Source organism: Cheilinus undulatus, linkage group 14, assembly GCF_018320785.1.
Source record: "Cheilinus undulatus linkage group 14, ASM1832078v1, whole genome shotgun sequence".
Lineage (NCBI taxonomy): Eukaryota > Metazoa > Chordata > Actinopteri > Labriformes > Labridae > Cheilinus > Cheilinus undulatus.
In genome coordinates this window covers 38101442-38120721 of record NC_054878.1, presented here as the reverse complement: position 1 = coordinate 38120721, position 19280 = coordinate 38101442, and the positions used below count along the sequence as shown (strand labels likewise).

The window sequence follows — 19280 nt, the reverse complement described above, 5'->3', positions numbered from 1 at the left end:
AAAACTTTGATTTTTATAGGTTTTAATAGATCAGCTAGCCCCTCAGATCAGTTAAAGACCCCTCAAGACTCTTGTCTCACTTTAGGCAATCTGCAGGACTTGGCAAATTGTGATATTTACCACATCCTTGCAAGGCAAATCAGTTAAACTGTGGGGGGAAAACACGTTTTTGTAAGTGTAGGGATCATACTCAATGTATGTTAAAAAATGTGAAGTACTAACTTTCCTAATGGCTGTCCCCCACTTCTGTCCCAACGGACATCCGACTATTAGAATCACAAGACTGCAAAGAACCTTTACCCATGAGAGTCCAAAGGCCAGACATGACTGCATATGTTTATTACTTCTGCCAAGGAGGTCATGTGATTGGCAGGGTTTGTTAGTTTGTTAGCAGCATAACTCAAAAAGTTATGGACAGATTTTGATGAAATTTTCAGGAAATGTCAGAAATGGCACAAGGAAGAACTGATTAGATTTTGGGAGTGATCCAGATCACTGTCTGGATCCAGGAATTTTTGAAAGAATTCTTTACTCTTGGGATATTGGGCTAATGGCGGAAGTCTGCGCTCTCCGAGTGCTTTTATAGTTTCATCATGATGTTTGCTGTAGATTCACTGTTAGCCGTTCCCTACTGGGATGTCACCCCACAAAATTTGCTTTACTTTGCAAAACCGTCCACACTTTGGGGAACACTGCTAGCAAAAAAAAAAAAAAGATGTGTACAGTGCCATTAAAAAGTATTTGCCCCTTTCTGATTCCTGATTTCTTTTGCATATTTATCACACGTTAATGTTTCGGATCATCAAACCAATTTTAATATCTCACAAAGACAACCCAAGTAAATAGAAAATGCAGTTTCTAAATGATGATTTTATTTATTGAGGGGGAACAAAATCCAGATCTATCTGGCTCTGCGTGAAAAAGTAATTGCCTCCCTTGTTAAATCATGAGTTAACTGTGATTAACCACAGTTCTTGGAAAGCTGAGTTCAATTTCCTTTGCCACATCCAGGCCTGATTACTGCCAGATTTGTTGAATCAAGAAATCACTTGAATAGAAGCTGTCAGACAAAGGAAAGTAGGCTACAAGATCTCAAAAACAAACGCATCATGCCACGATCCAAAGAAATTCAAGAACAAATGAGAAACAAAGTGATTAAGATCTATCAGTCTGGAAAAGGTTTACAAAGCCATTTTGATCTTTGGGACTCCAGCGAACCACAGTTAGAGTCGTTATCCACAAATGGAGAAAACTGGGAACAGTGGTGAACCTTTCCAGGAGTGGTCAGCCAACCAAAATTACTCCAAGAGTGCGACGACAACTCATCCAGGAGGTCCCAAAAGAACCCAGAACTACATCCAAATACCTGCAGGCCTCACTGGCCTCAGTTAAGGTCAGAGTTCATGACTCAACCATAGGAAAGACACTGTACAAAAATGGCATCATGGGAGAGTTCCAAGGTCAAAACCACTGCTGACAAAAAAGAACACAAAGGCTCGTCTCATATTTGCCAAGAAACATCTTGATGATCTCCAAGACTTTTGGAGAAATATTCTGTGGACTGACAAGACAAAAGCTGAACTTTATGGAAGGTGTGCAGTCTGTTACATCTGGGGTAAAAATAACACAGCATGTGATATTGGCTAAAATGAGTTTGAAAATATCAGCATATTGGATATAGGCAAAAACCCATCCCTACAGCTAACTACATATTCCTCAGAAACATGCAAGTGGAAAAATGACACTGCAGGAGAGCAGGGCTACAAAATGAAACCAGTGGTGGATCTTATTTTCTTTATTATCTGCTCAGTGTTGGCTGGCAGAACCCTAACATGATGGTCAGCAGTTGTCGGCTGTTGTCCTGCTCAGTTCAGCGCTGGGTGGTGTATGAAGTGCATCATGCTTTTGAATCACTCCTGAAGCACTTCACTTTCATTTAGCAGCTTTAGCATCACTGTCAGGTGTTTTCTCACTCGGGTGACTGCAGAATCCACAGTGCGTCTTAGCAGTTTTCTTTAGTCAACATGGGACAAGCTGGCATCTCTATAGACAGTACAGGCACATATGGAAACACACCATTAGAGTACCTTGACAAACAATGTTGTTAGTCATCTATACTGCCTTGTAAAATGAAACTTAACAAGGCAGATGCATGTGAAGCATCATCACCCTGAGACACATCAAAATAAAAACACATGTGAGACAAGAAAAATACAACATACAAGTTTTTCTAGTCGCTTTGTGTTTTCCTTTTTGGCTCTAAAGCAATGCACCCTTATGCTTCTTATTTTTCATACCACAGCTCTGTTTCTGTTCCAGCTATGACCTTACGTATCTCTCCCGTCTGCTCATACATCAGAATAATCCCATTAATCCTTTTGGTGGGTAAAACCACTGACTCCTTACTGGTATTTCAACAGTATACTGATAAATGAGTCACCTTAATTCACCCAGAACAGTTCTTCAAAGGCATCCTCTCTGCTGCTCTTCACCTCACATGAACCCTGAAAAGACCTGAAAGAAAGCTTTGTTTCTCCTCCTCCTGTCACCTCTTATAGAAACGCTTAAGAATTTACCCTGGGGTTTACAGTATAACACACATCTGACAACATGCTCAAGGCATAAGATGAATGCCATCTGACTGACTGAAATACTTAAGAGATGTCGGAGATTATTGTAATTACTCCGCAGAACACTCAAAAAATGTCAGGCAAGAAAAGCTGATGCCTCCGACTCTGTGTCGACACAGTACTTCATGTTGAGAAATATCTGCATGAGAAAGAGCTTTCAGTCTTCAGTCCACCTCTGCCGCTGTATGTAAGTCACATTTCCCCCAGACGCCAGTGTGTGACCTGCGGACTAATTCCCTCTGACCTTGTGCTCTCTAACCTTTCATGAGCAGCCAAGCATGCAGAGTAAACAGGAGGGAGGATAAACAACTTAGCAGAACGCCAGCTGATGGGATTTCTGAGCAGCGTGGCCTCACTGTCGGGAAGCTGGCCGTACGGTCTTATACTGGTGAAGCCGGAGACGCTCTCGACGAGAAGCTGTCAGCTGACACACGGCGGTGTTGACACTGAACACAGAGGGACCCTACCTGCTGTGACAGGATTACATCTCTGCACTGTTTGGGGCTGCTGGTTCACACTTTTTCCCCTCTAAGTATGTCAGAATAAGGTCACGCAATTAAAACTAACCATAACATCCATCCATTATTGCATATAATTATATCTTGGTTATTTCTTTGTTTATTAAAAAATCCTATTATATGTATGGTTTCAGAAAATAATCGAATTGCATATTTTTCATATATATTGCGATTGCAATTTTTTTTAACTTCCTCATTGTATGTATTTCTCAACAAACAAGAAACAGATACATACAGACATACATACATAGAATATGAATTTAAAATATCCAATTGTGATTATTCTGACTCATTGCAACTTCGATATGCATTGTTATATTGAAGGGAATGATGATTTTATGCCTCCCTCCTTTTTAATAAGAAAAATGTACACAAAAACAAGGAAAGAAGGAAACGTTTTTGCAAATTATTGTTGAGAAAACTGACACTTGAATGTTTGCATAATGTGTAAAACTTCATGCAAACACATTCTCTGCCTCAAAAAATGTATTTTACTGGAATTTTGAGACACATTTCAGGTTAAAAAAAAATGATTGCACCTTTTGCAATTTGCACATCTATTTAATGTTACAAAATAGTATTTTCCATTGCGTTATATTCCTAGCATTTTCCCACAACGCACTTAAAATGTATTCATGTTTACAGCTTTATCCATCTAATATTGCAGATATTGTGCATCCATCCTAATTTATAGCTTTTAGTCATGTGACCAGCGCTGAGGCTTGGAGGGCAAAAAGCGCTTAGCAGCAACTGCAACTGCACCCAAAGTGTCACTGTAGCAATGTGCACTTTGCTCTCCGTCTCCTTAAAAAGATGCATACTTACATCATCTGAAAAGCATGGAAACAGAGCTATTAATTGAAATGAGTTGTTTTTTGTCACTTTGATCCTTTATACCAGTGTTGATCAACTGGAGGCCCGGGAGCCATATCAGGCCCCCCAATGACTTCACATCTGGCCCCCAGAGGATTGTGAAATTCAGACAATTTGAGAGTGCAAATGAAACTTTCAACCTATCAGCTTATCAGACCAGAAAGACACTAGTAGTTCTGTAATTTGGCATGGTAAACACATACTTACTGTTATTTGGATCAAAGTTTAAATTTTCACATTAATGTTCCACATAAGGATCTTTTAGAGTGCTTTTATTAGGTGTCAGTTTAATACATGTGTTTGCTGTGTTTTGATTTACAGAACATTTATTTGACTACTTTTCTAACTTTTGCACTTCAGCAGCATAACTCTTCAGTAAGGACCAAAGGTAATTTCTCTGTCAGCTCTGAAATTCAAACCTGCTCAACTCTGCTTCTGTTACGTACAGAACTTAACGTTTGAACAGTTAAGGGCCAATTCAGATGTAATGTACTTGAGAGAAAAAAATGTGTTTACTCGTCCACACTCTCACCTCAGAGCTCAACAAGGTGTACAGCCTGAAAACAATTTGTGAGTTTTATCTGTGTTGCTTGCAGAGCTGTGAGAGCTGAGGTCGAACTCTTAGCGTGAAACATGAGGTAAGCAAACACTCAGACTGGAGCAAAGCTGCTTTCACAGTACTCAGGAATTGTTCAAAAAGCCATTGTGTTCTCTGTAAAACATGCAGTACTACAGCGGAACAAGAGAGATAAAGCTCTGCATACCTCAGCTCTGATCCAACAGCCCACCCACAAATACAGGAGGAAACAGCACGAGTCTGTGATATTGATCCCTGATAGGTTACAGTATTTGCTTATGTTTTTCTGCCAACACACACTCAGCAATTACAACAATCATCTTCGAGTGGATGTCGTTTTCATGTGAACTTGAGTATAAGTCCAAATCAAACAGGTAAAGCAAGCACTCCTAATTGTTGATTGCTGTCAGTCAAACAATCAGTGGAGGAAAACGTTCTTTACTGATGTTCTTTCAAGACAAGATTCACACCTTTCAGCACAGAGCTCTACCAATTTAACAAGTTCCATGTAAGCATGAGGGAAAAAAGACATTGTTTAACAAATGCCTTCAATATAATGTGTGCAAGATTCTGAGGTTGGCATTTTTAAAGATTAGTTTTGGAATTTATTGCTTTTATCAAGATAGGACAGCTGAAGACAGGCAGGAAATATGGCTGAGGGCCGAGACTACGGGTGTGCACAGTTAAATGTTTAAATTTGTTTATCAAATTATCTGGTGCGAGATTTACAAGCCAGTGAGACTAATTACTTATCATTTCTTATAAACACAGGCTTGAAATCCCGGTCTGTAACGCTCTTTTAAACTGTGACAAACCTCCCACCACTAGAGGCTGCTGTAGCTTCAGTGAATGGCCGCTGCTTTCCTGCCTGAGCTTTCCCACAGCACTTCACCAGATGTAAGCATGTTAGTATGTAGAAGAACAGCACAGTATGACAGTTTTTTAAGTGAATGAATGGAAATAAAGTAGTATGTAGGCTGTCCAGGGTTGAACTCATGTATAAATACTCAACCGAAGTGAAAAGGCCACGTATCAAACCACGATATTAATCTGAAAACAGGAGCAAAGGCTAGCGGAGTTAGCTGGTAATGTTAGCAGGTCTGATGTGAGCCTGTGATGAATTTGACTGTTTTCTAAGCATTTTCTAATTTTCAGAGGAGTCAGTTAAACACAATATAAATCAGCCGAATGTGGAAATAGATGCACAGGAACATCCCTAGCTGTGACCAGGATTTGAACTACCAACTAGAACACAGAGGACTAAAGCCACTGTAGATGGGCACTAGGTGTGGGAATCACTAGTGGCCCCACAATACGATGTTATCACGATACTTGGGTCACGATTTGATATTATTGCGATTTTAAACAATTCCAAATACAGTGAGTACTGCTGTACCATATATTGCCATTTTTAATACCATTTTTTCAACTATTTAGCTGATTAAGCTTTGGTCTTGCCCTCATGCTTGTCGTATTTCCGCAGTATTTTATTTTCACATAGCACTTCTTGCAGACCTCATGTGTCATGTCCATCTCATTCGTGCTCAGCTTGCATTCCTAATGTTCCTCCCCTGGTGCTGCCATGTTTGTTGTACTAACTTTCCCCTGCTCTATGAGCAGGTTAGGGTTAGCAATTAAAAAAAAACAATACTTGGTGGACGAGATGATACGATATATCACCAGACAAAATATCGCAATACTATACTGTATCAGTTTTTTCTCCCACCCCTAATGGGTACCCACTCCACCAACTGAGTCAAAAAGGCACTGGGTTAGTTTTTTTTTTTTTTTTTTTAAAGAATGATCATTACTATGAGAAGGCGAGGAATGCTTGACATCAGATTTTTACAAACTTCTGATATGCCAGTATTTACAAAACAATTTTAGGCCCCGTCCACACAGAGACGAAAATGATATATTGCTGTTTAGTTTTGAAAGTTTTCCGTAAAGACGGGATCGTTTCAGGAAATATCCATGTAAGCACGGAACTGCTGAAAATGACTGAAAACAACTGAAAACGCTGTAGTGCAATATTCCAAGCCTGTACGTTGCACTGTATAGCTGCCACGGAAATGCACCAAAAGAGAGAAGAAGATCGCAGAAAACTGACAAAAGCTTTCTTCTAGTTGCCCTTCTGGTTGCCCTCCATGTTGGATTTAAGAACATATGTGTGAGTGTTTCGTGGTGGTGGTAAAGGAGCATCAGATTTTGCTGTAAAAGCCATAACGAGCTCAGTAGCTTCTGCAGCACAAACACAACCCTCTAATCCCCAACTGATGTTTTGGCCGGACCTGCGCAGGTGTCTTAAGAGAGCTACGCTATGTGTGATGTAACCATTTTAAGAAAGATGCGGCTGGCCGTCCACATGGAGACAAAATGGTAGTCATTTACAGATTTGTGCACTCTGGGACCCATTTTCAAAAAGTATTGTTAACAGTCACCCAAAACGCCGTTTCCGTGCGGACAAAACGCTGATACGTCAAAAAACGTTTGCGTATACTTCTAAATTCATCTCCGTGTGGACGGGACCTTAGTCGATACTGTTGTTTAGATGTAGTTGAGACCTAAAACTCCAGTCCTTGAAGCACATGGTTTAAAATTTGTGGATTAACAAATGAACAAAGTTCAGTCCTTAAAAGAAGTTTTAAAGTGTAAGGAATGATGATGAATAATAAAGAGTTTAACTGATGTATGTCTTTCAGTCCAGTCTTAAACTCCACTGACTTATTTGTTGGTATGGCTAATATTTGCAGATTTTTAGAACCAAAATATTGGTGGTATATACAGGCAGAAATTCTCATTTTGGCGACACCAGTATCATGCCGATAATATCCTGCATCCCTAGTCTAACCACACGTGTCTGCTGTTTCATTACAAAGCCACACCACTAAATACAGCATTTTCCTGACAAGAACTGATGCTTTCACACATTGCACACTTCCTGACAATCTAAAAGTTTTCTCCATCTATCGTGTATGACCAGTGGACACTTGACTGCTAAAAATGTGCTGAGATGCACAGTAACAAAATTTAATAAAAGTTTTTCTCCTTTGTTAGGTCATGTCCTACATTCTAAGAAAATAGTGGAGCACTGTGAAGTGAATAAACCTTGTGGAGCGCTGGTTTGATTAGAAAAACTCCTCAAACAAAGAGAGTAAGTGACCAGCGGAGGCGGGCAGCACGACTTGCAGGCTGTAGGTGTGTACTCCACAACTATCCTTGTAGGCTGAGAACTCCACTACAGTGCCAGTTAGAAACAAGGCTGCAAAGGTTACATGGAGAAAACAAATGGCACTAAAGAGTTGTACACGAGCACAGAAACAGTACGTTATGAGCTATACTAAAGACAATTGACATCACCATGCAGGACGACAGTTTTCCCTAAAACAAAGTATGACAAAGATCTGTTGAACTTTTTAAAAATCCCATGTAAGCATCATGTACTTTGGACAGTAATTGAATGTGTGCAGTTAGATGAGTTCTGGGTTTCAGTCAAGGATGAGCTATCACCACGACTTACAATGTGTCAGGAGAGGTGGAGGAGTGATCCAGCAGATGCTCGTGAGAGTATCGATTTTTGCTGCTGCCTTCATGTGATGTGACCTAGAATAAAACCTTCTCTGAGAGCAAGCAGAAACAGTGAATCAGCAGCAGGTGGATTACATTGAGCTTTTTGCTTAATTAGTTATTGCCACTAGACTGATGAAACTATACAACATGTGTTTAAGTAGGAGAGATTCCTTACTGGCATGTCATTTGCCACTCTTTTATTCGTGTGTGTGACTCTGTCCACTATCCCATATCTAAGGGCCCAGATATCAATCTTAAAAAAGAAAAGAAAATCCAAACGGTCATGAAAACATTGATGAGTAACAAATACCCCACTAAAATGACAATAGCATCATATAGGTCTGGGCAATTCATCGCAAATGACATTAAATCGCAATATGGCATGCTGCAATTTACAAATCGCAGATGTTGCTTTGACTTGAAATATGTCAAAATACCAGTTTAATACATTCATTTCTTTGCAGCAGCAGAGATTTTATGCACATTTTGCAAACATTCAAGTGTCCTTTTTTATAAAATGGATGTCAAATTTGCAATATGAGCAACAATATTTGCAATTAGATATTTATTTTCTAATCCTTCTGCCCTAGTTCATTCTATCTAATATTGATAAAGCTTAGTGTTAGTTCATGCAAGTCATGCACCTAGCCACGTTGGCTAATAGCCAGGTGCCTCCCAACTCTTAACACAGCCGTCCATTCCAAGATGACGTACTGCTAACTAATCCCTGCTTGCAAATAATGCTGATTCATCACGCTGCTGCAGGTAAAGCTTCACCTCCTCCACCCCAGCCTCCTCATTTATAGCTTAAAGCTTGTTGCACTCTCCTATTCAGATTCATGCTAGTAGGATTTATTGCTTCTGAATAATTTCATTGTTTTCAATACACTTTGTGTTAAATGTATCTATCTCTATGGGTTTTTTAGCTGTGCACTCCCTGGAAAGTCAAAGCATGCTGCTTGACTAAATGTAGGTTGTAATATAGAATGATTTATTGCTTGAATTTGTTGAAAAATACACAAGATGAGGTACCTAATAATAATTGCATATCAAATTGCAATCACAATGCTGGGAGAAAAAATAGCAATTAAATTATTTTTGAAAATCGTTCAGCCCTAGTATCATACTGCTATTTTAGGGAAGAAAAAAATAGGTGTGATTGAATTAACATGGCATATTTATTCTTTATAGGCCATCGATCCAAAATGTTAGACTCTGGAGGAGAGAAGTCCTCTATTTCCACTCACATTTCTGTGAAATTAACAAATGCAAAGTAACTTAAAAAATGCAAATAACAGTGAGCTGCAGTCCTCGTGGTATGCACTTCTATGCTGATGATGCATTTGGCATTATGACTAAAAATGGAGCATTTATTTCATCCACTTTTTTCTTGGCCAAGTCACTAAATGACAAATTCTCCCCATATCCATAGCCAGCAGGGCAGCAGTTAATGTCTTTAAATGATGGAGCCAGTATTCCTATATAGATTGGCACAGAGTGTAAAATCACTTTGAGTGGTCAGAAAACATGAAAAATGCTAAATGAGTGTGGTCCAGTTTCAATTTCCTTGCACAATATTACTAAGACATGTGAGCAACAACTGCTAAAATTGAAACCTTAATGTGACTTCAGACCTGACTGTAGCAGAATCTGGGATCAATATCGAACAGTAAGAGACTAAACTTAAATTTATTAGATGGTTAGTCATCACTGTTGGCACCGGTTGCATCAATATTTTACCAAAATTATCCTGCGTCTGAAGGCTTTGTGACCAGCCTCTGTCATCTCTCTGCCAGCCAGCCTTTTAAGGACACCTGGGAACATGATGTCCTTCAATCTGGTAAAATCATCTTTCCAAATTTAACCAGCACCCACAAACTTTCCATCTGGCTCCTGGGCTCATTGTCTGAGAGTTTTTGTTGTCTGGCCTTCATCGCTGGTACACGCTCGTGCAGGAAGAGGATGAAGCAGTGTTTGAAGAGATAGAGCTGAATGTTTCTGGGAAAATACCTCGACCCTCCCATGTGAATTATGAGAAAATTCCACTATAGTAAAGAGGAAGACAAAAAAGGGAAAAGGAGAAGTTGTGTTTGTACAGCTAATAACATTGTGTTATGACAAGAAACAAGCCGGCCTTGTGTGTAACAGAAACTCTACAATCGTCTGGTTTCACTGGTGTGCTCTTATTGATGTGGGTACAATAAAACCTTTCAGTGAATTGTTTATCAGAGCACGGCACTTTAGCATTTTTGAATAATTTAAGCTGCATTTGAAATTTAAGATGCACAACCCTGCCTTTCCCAGTCCAAGCAATCAATGGTTTAAAGCCCCTATCTGAAGATGGCATGTTAATTATGCCATTAACTTAACAAATCAACTCTTCAATCTCTAGATAACAGCATAATTAACCAGTTATCTCCGGTTTCCTTCTTTTACTCCTATCAGAGTTAAGGAGTGCCGTGCCAGCTTAAAGATTTGTATCTTGACACAGCAGCAATTTCTTTAAGCTGCTGAGATGTTTAGGCAGAATTTGTAGATTTTTGCTGACACATTATCAAACTTACAAGTGCAGCAGAAGGAGTTTGTTGTCCTCTGGCATCCCTATAGCTTTTTCTGCACTCTTGTTTTTATTACTAAGCATTTACGGCTGCTTTAATTAATGACTCTGCACTTGATGGCTTATTGCAAAGTGAAAAACACTTGACCTCTTTTTAATGACTTAACAAAAGGCTGAAAGATTTTCTCACAAGATTGACTTGTAGCTGTTCTGTAAAGCATTAATACATCATATAAAAGTCCTTGTTAATTGGAGATTAATTACAATACAATTGGAAAGGGTGTCTTACACAAACATTGTTTCATCAGGCTAGACATAAATCCACTCGGGACAATAAATCTATGCGACACTGCAAATACTTTTCAATTAGCTTGAGCCAAGTTTAAACCAGGACACTTGGATGCTGTTAGACGGGCCTCCTTCTTTAATTTTCCACTACTAAATTAACTCTACCGCTAAGTCTCCACTGTCTGTGCTCTTCTTTGTTGTGGAAAGAAATCTAACTGTCTTTAGACTTGCTGGAAGAACAAATTCTTCCTTCCAAAAAAGCTTCACTTTTTCATTTATGGTTTTTAAAGATTCCCAGGTAAACGTGCACTTCTTTACTTTCACTACAAGAGTTGCACGCTTGGATTTTGTTACAGTTTACCAAAAATTGGTGATTTAAGCTGGTTATTTGAAACAATAAAATACCCAATATTGCATGAGCTCTGCAGGCATGTGCTGCCGTACTTTTATTAGAGTTGGATATCGTTTGGGTTCTTTCCAATACTGGTGCTAAATCAACACTTTTTAAATGGTGCTTGTCCCTGGATGGTGCCTGAATCGATACTTGCAGAGGGTGAATAAAAGTTGTCTTGTAGTCATAAATGATTCAAAGAAATGTCTTAAAAAGATGCTGATAGAACATATAAAGAAAGCTGTAAGTTATTCATATAATAGGCTCAATCATAACCTATTTTGTGCCCTTCATTTGGAGTTGCGGAGGGTCATGTCAGGGTGGAAGGGTATCAAATGAAGCAACAAAATCTGCAAATTAACTCGGTACAGTAGGTATCAGAGATGTTGGTACCAGTACCATGTTGACACTAGAATTTGACACTCATCCAGAACTTTTATGGACAGTGGGGCTTGTTGGTGAAGCAAACTCATGTCGAGGCTGGCTGGGAGAAAAGCAAAAGCATCTCCACCAAGAAAGGCTTTGAGTTTGGTTCATTGCTCCTCTATCAATAAATAAATGCTGTTCAAATCTGACATAAAAAATTGCCTCTAGCTTCATCTGAGCTAATGGCTTCACCAGCAGCAGTCAATGCTACCAACTTTCGATACAACTAGACCTCATAATAATCGCAAACTCATGGCAAAGCAGGTCAGAAGAAAAGCTGAAACATCTTTCTGTAAGGAAAGGCTTTCAGTGCATTTCTTCACATTTCTCTAATAAAGAAATGTGGTCCAATTCTGATTAAACTGCCCCTAAACTAGGGATGCACCGATCCACCTTTTCTGGTCCCGATACCGATTCTGATACCTGGGCTTTGGGTATCGACCGATACTGATACTGATCCGATACCAGTGTTTAAAGAATAACCTACATGCCCTACTGTAAGATAAGACTGGTAATTGTTTTAGGTAAAAGGCAAAAATGAGTACATATAGATAACTGAAGTTGATATCTATTAAAACTATAAAGTGTTTAAATGTTTACCAGCAGTTTGGTAAAAACAATGCTTCAGAACTTACAGAAACTACGATTCAATTATAAACTTTTATACTCTGTAGACTGGTAATGCAGCAAAATACAGAGAAAGTGCATCAGAGGTAGCATTCCAGTACAAAACTGTATTACACGTGTTTTTAACCACATTCTGTAAACAAAGTGACAATTCTGTGAGAAAATAGTGCCAACAAACTTGTAAAAAAAGGCTTAGAGCTGGTTGCCTAGATTGGCACCACGGATTGGCCCTTTCCCACCGATACCCGATCCAGCTTTGAGGGCCTGGATCGGGCCGATACCAGGATCGGTATCGGTGCATCCCTACCTTAAACTAAAGCTACATATGAGCTAAATGCTACACCAGCAGCAGCCATTGCTACTGGCTTCCAGAAAAACTAAATCCCGCCCATGGCTACCGCCTCATTCTCCTCAAATGGCTCTGATTGGTTGGGTCCGTTCTCAGACCTGGCATAGTCGACCAAGGTAATTGTCTTCTGGGCAGATAAGTTGGGGGTTAACTCGCTCTTAACACACTTCTCACCACAGACTCTTGTAGTGTATTTTAGTATGTTCCTAGGTGAGAACTATCACATCTCATTAAATACAAAAAATATTTTAGTTGACTAGTCTAAAGTCAAGTGTAAGGAGGTAAATATGGAGCTTAAAGGATTCTGAGCGCCCTCTATGGCAGAAATAATAGAACACAGACATCATGTCTAAGGAAAACTCAAGCCATATTCCCTGCACTTTATCAGTAATAAATATGTGTTAATATCAGCACCTATTGACCAACTTTTGGCCAATTAACAATTATTTTTAACAGGCTACAACTGTCTGATTAAATCATCCAGCAGATTAATTGGTTGGCGCTATTTTAAATCGCTTATGAACAACTTTATCACCATTTTCTATATCAACATAGTGCTGCAAAACTCTATTTTTTCTGTGAGATGTTATCAATGCTGTCAGTTCACCGTTGTTGACATTGGTCTAAAAAAATGGTTCCCAACCTGGGGTCTGGGACCCCCCAAATATCTTAGGGGGGCCATGAGGCTTTGTCTGCTCTGAGGCTGCTAAAATTAGATTTGCAAATACTGATTAAAACCATGATAAAGCTGTTATTAAGCAGTTTATACAAAGGTCTTTTGATAAGAAAAGCATGCATAAGCCTTTTTAGGGTTTTATCAGTGAAACGAATAAAATCTATGTTGATTTTTGACTGCAATGTGTCACTTTTTTTTCTCCCTTAGGTCCTGGGGGGGCTCTGCTTTTCATGAAGGGGGAGCTCCAAAGGAAATATGGTCTGGAAACACTGGTCTAAAAAGCATTATGGCAGCCTGGTAGTAGCCTTTAATCAAATCTACAGTGGCTACTAGTGGCAGGGGGCTGCATTATAGTTTAGCCCGCGTGTTTGACCAGGGTTGTGAGCCAGAACTAATAAAAATATGAGGAATTTGTTTAACAGACTCACTGCAGACATCCCAAGTGAGGACCCCACTTTAGACATTGCTTTGTTTCTTTCTAAAATGACAGAAGATCAAAAGTTTTATGACACTTTTGAACTTCTCAATACTATTGATGCTGAAAATAAAGGAAATTGCATCATTTCTAATGTGTAATTGAAAAAAAAAATCAAATTTAGGAAAACTGTGGACTCCTTACTTGTTTTTTTTTCCACCTCTAGTCAAAGGTGACAGAGTCTAGCTATGTAGGCTATATCCTGTATTCTAGTTTTATTAAAGGTGCTCTTTTAAAAGCTTTGTACTTCTTATTTGCTGCCACAGACATCCAGGTTATGTTGTTCCTGCACTATCTGCTGAACAAATCCTTCTACCACATATGAGTCAAAACAAACACTGGCTGCAGCTTCCGTCTCCTCCACATACTGACAGACCAGCCCTGTACATTACAGCTGCTTCTTATTCCACCACAGTCTTCTTTCCATAGTTTTTTTTTACTGTTTACTATACAGCTGCACATTTCCAGCAGGATTAGGAGCCAACTACTTCACATACAGTAGAAAGGAGAGGAGGGGAAACTGAATTCCAGTGGAAAGTCCAGCCTCATGGCTCAACCCATGATGACACTCCAGTACAATAAAGGAGGCACACAATGGAAGGGGGGAAAGTATGGGTGGAGGGAAAATAAAACAATCCCACTCACATATTTGTAGAGCAAATTAAACAACTGTAATGATGCTCTTTAGCTCTGCACAGCGTGGAAAGAAGTGGGACACGAAGGCTGCAGCCTCAAGCCCTGACATGCAGAGCTGTATGTTGTGTTTAGGAACCTCAGAGCAGCCTGTCCTGAAGGCAAACAGTTAGCAGCAGAGGTGATGCAATGAGTCTCTGACCTCGAAAGCTCGGATTAGAGGAATGGATTCCTGTGCAATGTCATGAATTAAGTAACTGTGAAACTGCTTTGTTTGTTTGCCTGCTTGCTTGGTTGGGCTGCCTTCACAGCAAAAGAAACTAGTAAAAATGAAAATGATCAATGCCTGTTCTGACTCAACAGCAACACATACAAGTCCTAGGCATCCAATACTGGATGATTTACAATTTTTATGACCAAAAATTGCAGGCCGCCAACTATTCATAGTTTTCAGTCAGGTTACCTGTGCAGAGGCCTCTAGGGCAATTAGAGTGGCTGTTACCAATAACCACTATGTGGAACTGCAGCACCAGGCATGTTATTCTTCATTGGTTTAAACAATGAATGTTTAAATCTCCTGACAACCGTAGAAAATCATTGATATTAACCTGAACTCTATATTTTGTCATTTTGGACACCTAAACAGCACCTGGAACTCTATTTTAATGGCTAAAAGCAGAAGAGTCCCAGCCAGAGCTTCACTTCAGCAATGTTTACTGGTGTATCTATGAGTGGTATATGTGGCGAGGCACACATATACACACTTGTATACACTGTGAGGCAAGTTTAGGTGTGCTTTTGGAAACAAGATGCACCAACATCATGCATCCCTTAATAAAACATGATTTTAGGTTTGGTGAACACATGCTGTAAGCATACATTGTGGGATAAAAAAACTGCAGAATATGCTCTTATTTAGAAGTTTGATTGCATAGCAACAGCTTAGAATGAATTCTTATGAGTTTCCACTGTGCCTATGCTCAGAAAAATTAATAGAGAAATACATCATCCCATGCACGTGGGCAATACTTGGATCAATACAACTGCTACAGAGGCAGTTTTAAATATATACAGTACACCCCTCATAGTGCAGTTAGCAATAATACCAGCAGACACTAAACTGCATGATGCAGTGCACGCTTCACACCAAAACACAGCTGGTGGATCATAGCTTCTATCTACAGCCATCAAGACTTCAAGCAAAGATACTAGACTATTTCGGGTTTCTTCAAACACCAGAGAGCTGTGCAATAAACCAGGTAAAACACTGCAGCAACACCAATCTTCATCAACACACAACACCAGGCTAGTTAGCTGTACGCAACAACAGCTAGGTTCACCTTGCCGGTCTGACTGATGCCGATAAGTCCAAATTTCCTTCATCTTCTAAAAGGAATCAGGAGATAATAAGCAGCACTTTGTATTCTATTTATACAGACATAAGATGAACAGCGGTGATAAGGAAGGCTTTAGATAGGGTGTGGCATTGAGGAGTGTGAGTACTGCTGTTTTAACATCACTCATCAGTTCATTTAGACAGATATATAGATGAATTTTCAGTGTACACACACACACAAATAAATATATATATATAGTATAGTAACTTAACCATTGCATGTTATTGTGAATATAATTATTTACTAAAATGTTCTATGAGCATATATGTGCCATTTTAGTTCTAAAAAGTAAGAAACACAGGTGCACCTCCAGTTGCAGTATATTAATCCTTGGATTATCTACATTTGTTTTGGCTCTCTGATAGTCATTTTGAATAATTTCATTCACAAAAAATATACCTGTAAACCACTTTATATACAAATGACTCATTACCATCACTTAAATGTAAACGTGTGTTTTTAATCAGAAAACCCTTGCATTTGTTTATGGAACGGTCTTGCCTCTGGCAATATGGCGGACACGTTGACGTATAGCGGCAGCGGGGAAACACAGTCTAGTATATTATGTCTATGCCTGAAAGTACTGCCCCTCATCGCTGATTGGTTCTGTCACTTTCTAACCGGGTCCAAACCAAACCATCTGCTTTGCAAGGTTAGTGTGGTGTAGCTTGTTCACCAAAAGCTAGCTCATTTATTTATTTAAATGTTTTAGAATATTTGTAGCTTACTATTAAGAAAGTTGAGGTGTGAGGCCTAAAATGTTTACTTTGTACATGTATGATGTCTCCTTGGCCAATCTGTTTCATCTGTCCGTATATCTATCTACTTGCAATAAGCTCTACTAAAATACGTTAAAATTAGTTAGTTTTTCTCAGTAAAAGTAATATTTAACAATTAAGTGCGTTTTAAGGAATCTCCAAAATCAATACAAAACATTTCTGTGGCCATTTTATTATGTTATTTTGAGTAACTTTGGCTAACCTTGTTCTTGCTTCCCTAGCTAAAGTCGTAGAATAATCTCCCAGGTGTAGCATGCTAACCAAAGGCTAGCTTTTTTTCTCAATGTTGATCATTTTTAGGTCTTATTATTACAAGAGTGGCTATGAGAAACCCAGTATGCTTCTGTTGCCATCAGTATAAACAGCGTGCAGGTGCCAACAGTGAAAGTTTTTCTCGTCACACAACGCATGAGAGACACAACCACTACAACTTGATGGATAAAGTTTTTTGGGTAGCATTTGGAGTGGTACAAAAACGTTTTTCCTCGCAGACTCACCTGCATTGTAGAACCGGTCCAGCACTGAAGTCTCTCCAAAGTCCAGTTTCCCAAAGTTGACCGTCTCCAGTTTGCTCCCCACTGTATCACAGGCGTCCTTTAAACACTGCAGCGCCATGCTCTCCGCGTTACACTGCTGGCTCGCCTCTCCATTCACCACATAGGCCACTGTCACCGGCCTGTTTTTGCTTGACTTCCCGGTGGAGAGCAGCCCCCCGCTATCCATCGGACACCCTCCGGTTGTAGGACTCAGCCCTCCTCCTCCGGAGACCACCGAGTCCTGCCAGAAAGTTCCAGCTGCGGGGATACCGGGGTTGCCTCCTCCGCCTCCACCGCTGCTGCTGGTGCTCTCCACAGCGAGGCTGTCTTTGCCGGGACAAGCCCCAAAGCAAGGCACCGGTAAGGATATTCCATCATGCTCTTGACTCATCTTGTTTCAAGCGTCTCTTACTGTCTTAAACTATCGGGTTTAGTAAGAGGCTCCTCCAGCAGTCCTCCATGGAGAGCCAGCGTTACGCACGGCGGTTTCCCATGGAGCCTTTGCACAGGCACGACGTGCAACCTCGCTCCGATCCAACGCAGGTAAACACTGTGTCAAAGCCTTGGAAGCAATTACACATCATGCTGCATGTCTGCTATCTATGCACGCTTATGCAAACACCAGATAACACCGAAGTTGGCCAATGTCACGACACTGATCCGAGGAGAAAAACAAGAAGAAAATCCACCAAATCCGCGCATTCCTACTCAGCTCTCACAACAAATCCTCATACTTCCAGAAGTTGAGCAACGCCGCCGGTGGCAGCACAGCAACGCCCACAGGGAACACGAACGGCACGGCACGGCAACGGCAGCTGCAGGTCCGAGTTTCAGATCAGACAGAGTCGCGTACGGCGCAACGACTGCTTGACATCTACCGAAACAGAAAGCAGAGTGCGCACGCATCCAGGCTGCTTTCATGTGAAAACAGACCCTGCCCTGTTTCCTCGGTTATCTCTCACTACACACTCTCAAGCACGCACACACTCACGCGCTGGGCGGGGAGACAAACAGTGGGAGCCTCCTGTCAGCTGGGCGGAGACATCATGACCATATGTGGAGCTGTGTGGGCTCCTGGAAAGGAGCAGTTCACCGAAAACATGACTATACAATCAGCAATATTTAGTTTAATGTCACAACATATTGGCTGCTCATGAATCACACTTTACTGACTCGGACACCAGTGAATCAACTGTTATGATAAAAAACCCTGGCAGAAAATAAAAGAAAGGAAGATTAATCTCCATAATGATTCATATTTTCCCAGTGCTTCGAGCTGGAAGCGGTTCATAGTGTTGCAAACTTATTTCATCCATTAATCTTTTGTGATCGAAACTAATTATGAACCAATTTTGTAGGGTGGTAATTCATGTATTGAAAAAGTTTTTGGCAACGATTCTGGCTGTAACCCAGCCTGAAAGAGCAATCCAATTCAGGGTGGAAAACTTGGCTTTGTGGTAAGGCCCCTTAAAAATATTAGTGTTTATTAAGCTTTCACTTGACTATATCAACACAGAGAGAAGTGTTTTCCATGTACATGTGCTGTCACCGGTTGTTAACCTGATGGTCAATGTCTTTTTAAATCGCAAGGAGGACCTCTAGTGGCGAGGAGAGGTCAGTGCATGGTGTAAGCCATAGAAACACGTTGGTGAGTGAGAATATCTACAGTAAAAGCATAACATAAATAACTCCCTGCTGTCTGGAGAGGTATTATTCAAAGAAAAGTATGGAAAAATGTGAAACAATTTTTTTCTTACATTTTGTGATGTTTTCTTTACACTTACAGCTGTCAGCATTTACAGTTATTAATTAAGATCCATAACTAGTGCATATTTTTTTAAATCATGGTTGATTATTATGTTATTATTCTCCACCACTGCTCCTCAGTGTCTCATTTCAGCTGATGCTCCTTATTTTCTTTCAAAATAAAAGCAGGTCTATATTTAAGCAGTAAGTCAGTTAGCCTTAGTTTAAAATA

At 40.0% G+C, this 19280-nt stretch overlaps 1 protein-coding gene across 3 annotated transcripts in view; it reads right to left on the bottom strand.

The window, feature by feature from the left end:
* Window positions 1-18204, bottom strand: part of map3k5 (mitogen-activated protein kinase kinase kinase 5) — a 121826-nt gene extending 103622 nt beyond the window's left edge. For 2 of the 3 annotated variants that reach the window (XM_041805065.1, XM_041805067.1), the window contains exon 1: window positions 17264-18204. In XM_041805065.1, coding sequence (XP_041660999.1) covers window positions 17264-17693 — 430 coding nt within the window. In that variant the 5' untranslated portion in view covers window positions 17694-18204. The remainder of the gene's footprint in view (window positions 1-17263) is intronic. The other variant, XM_041805066.1, reaches the window with a different exon arrangement.
* Window positions 18205-19280: the final 1076 nt, after the last annotated feature.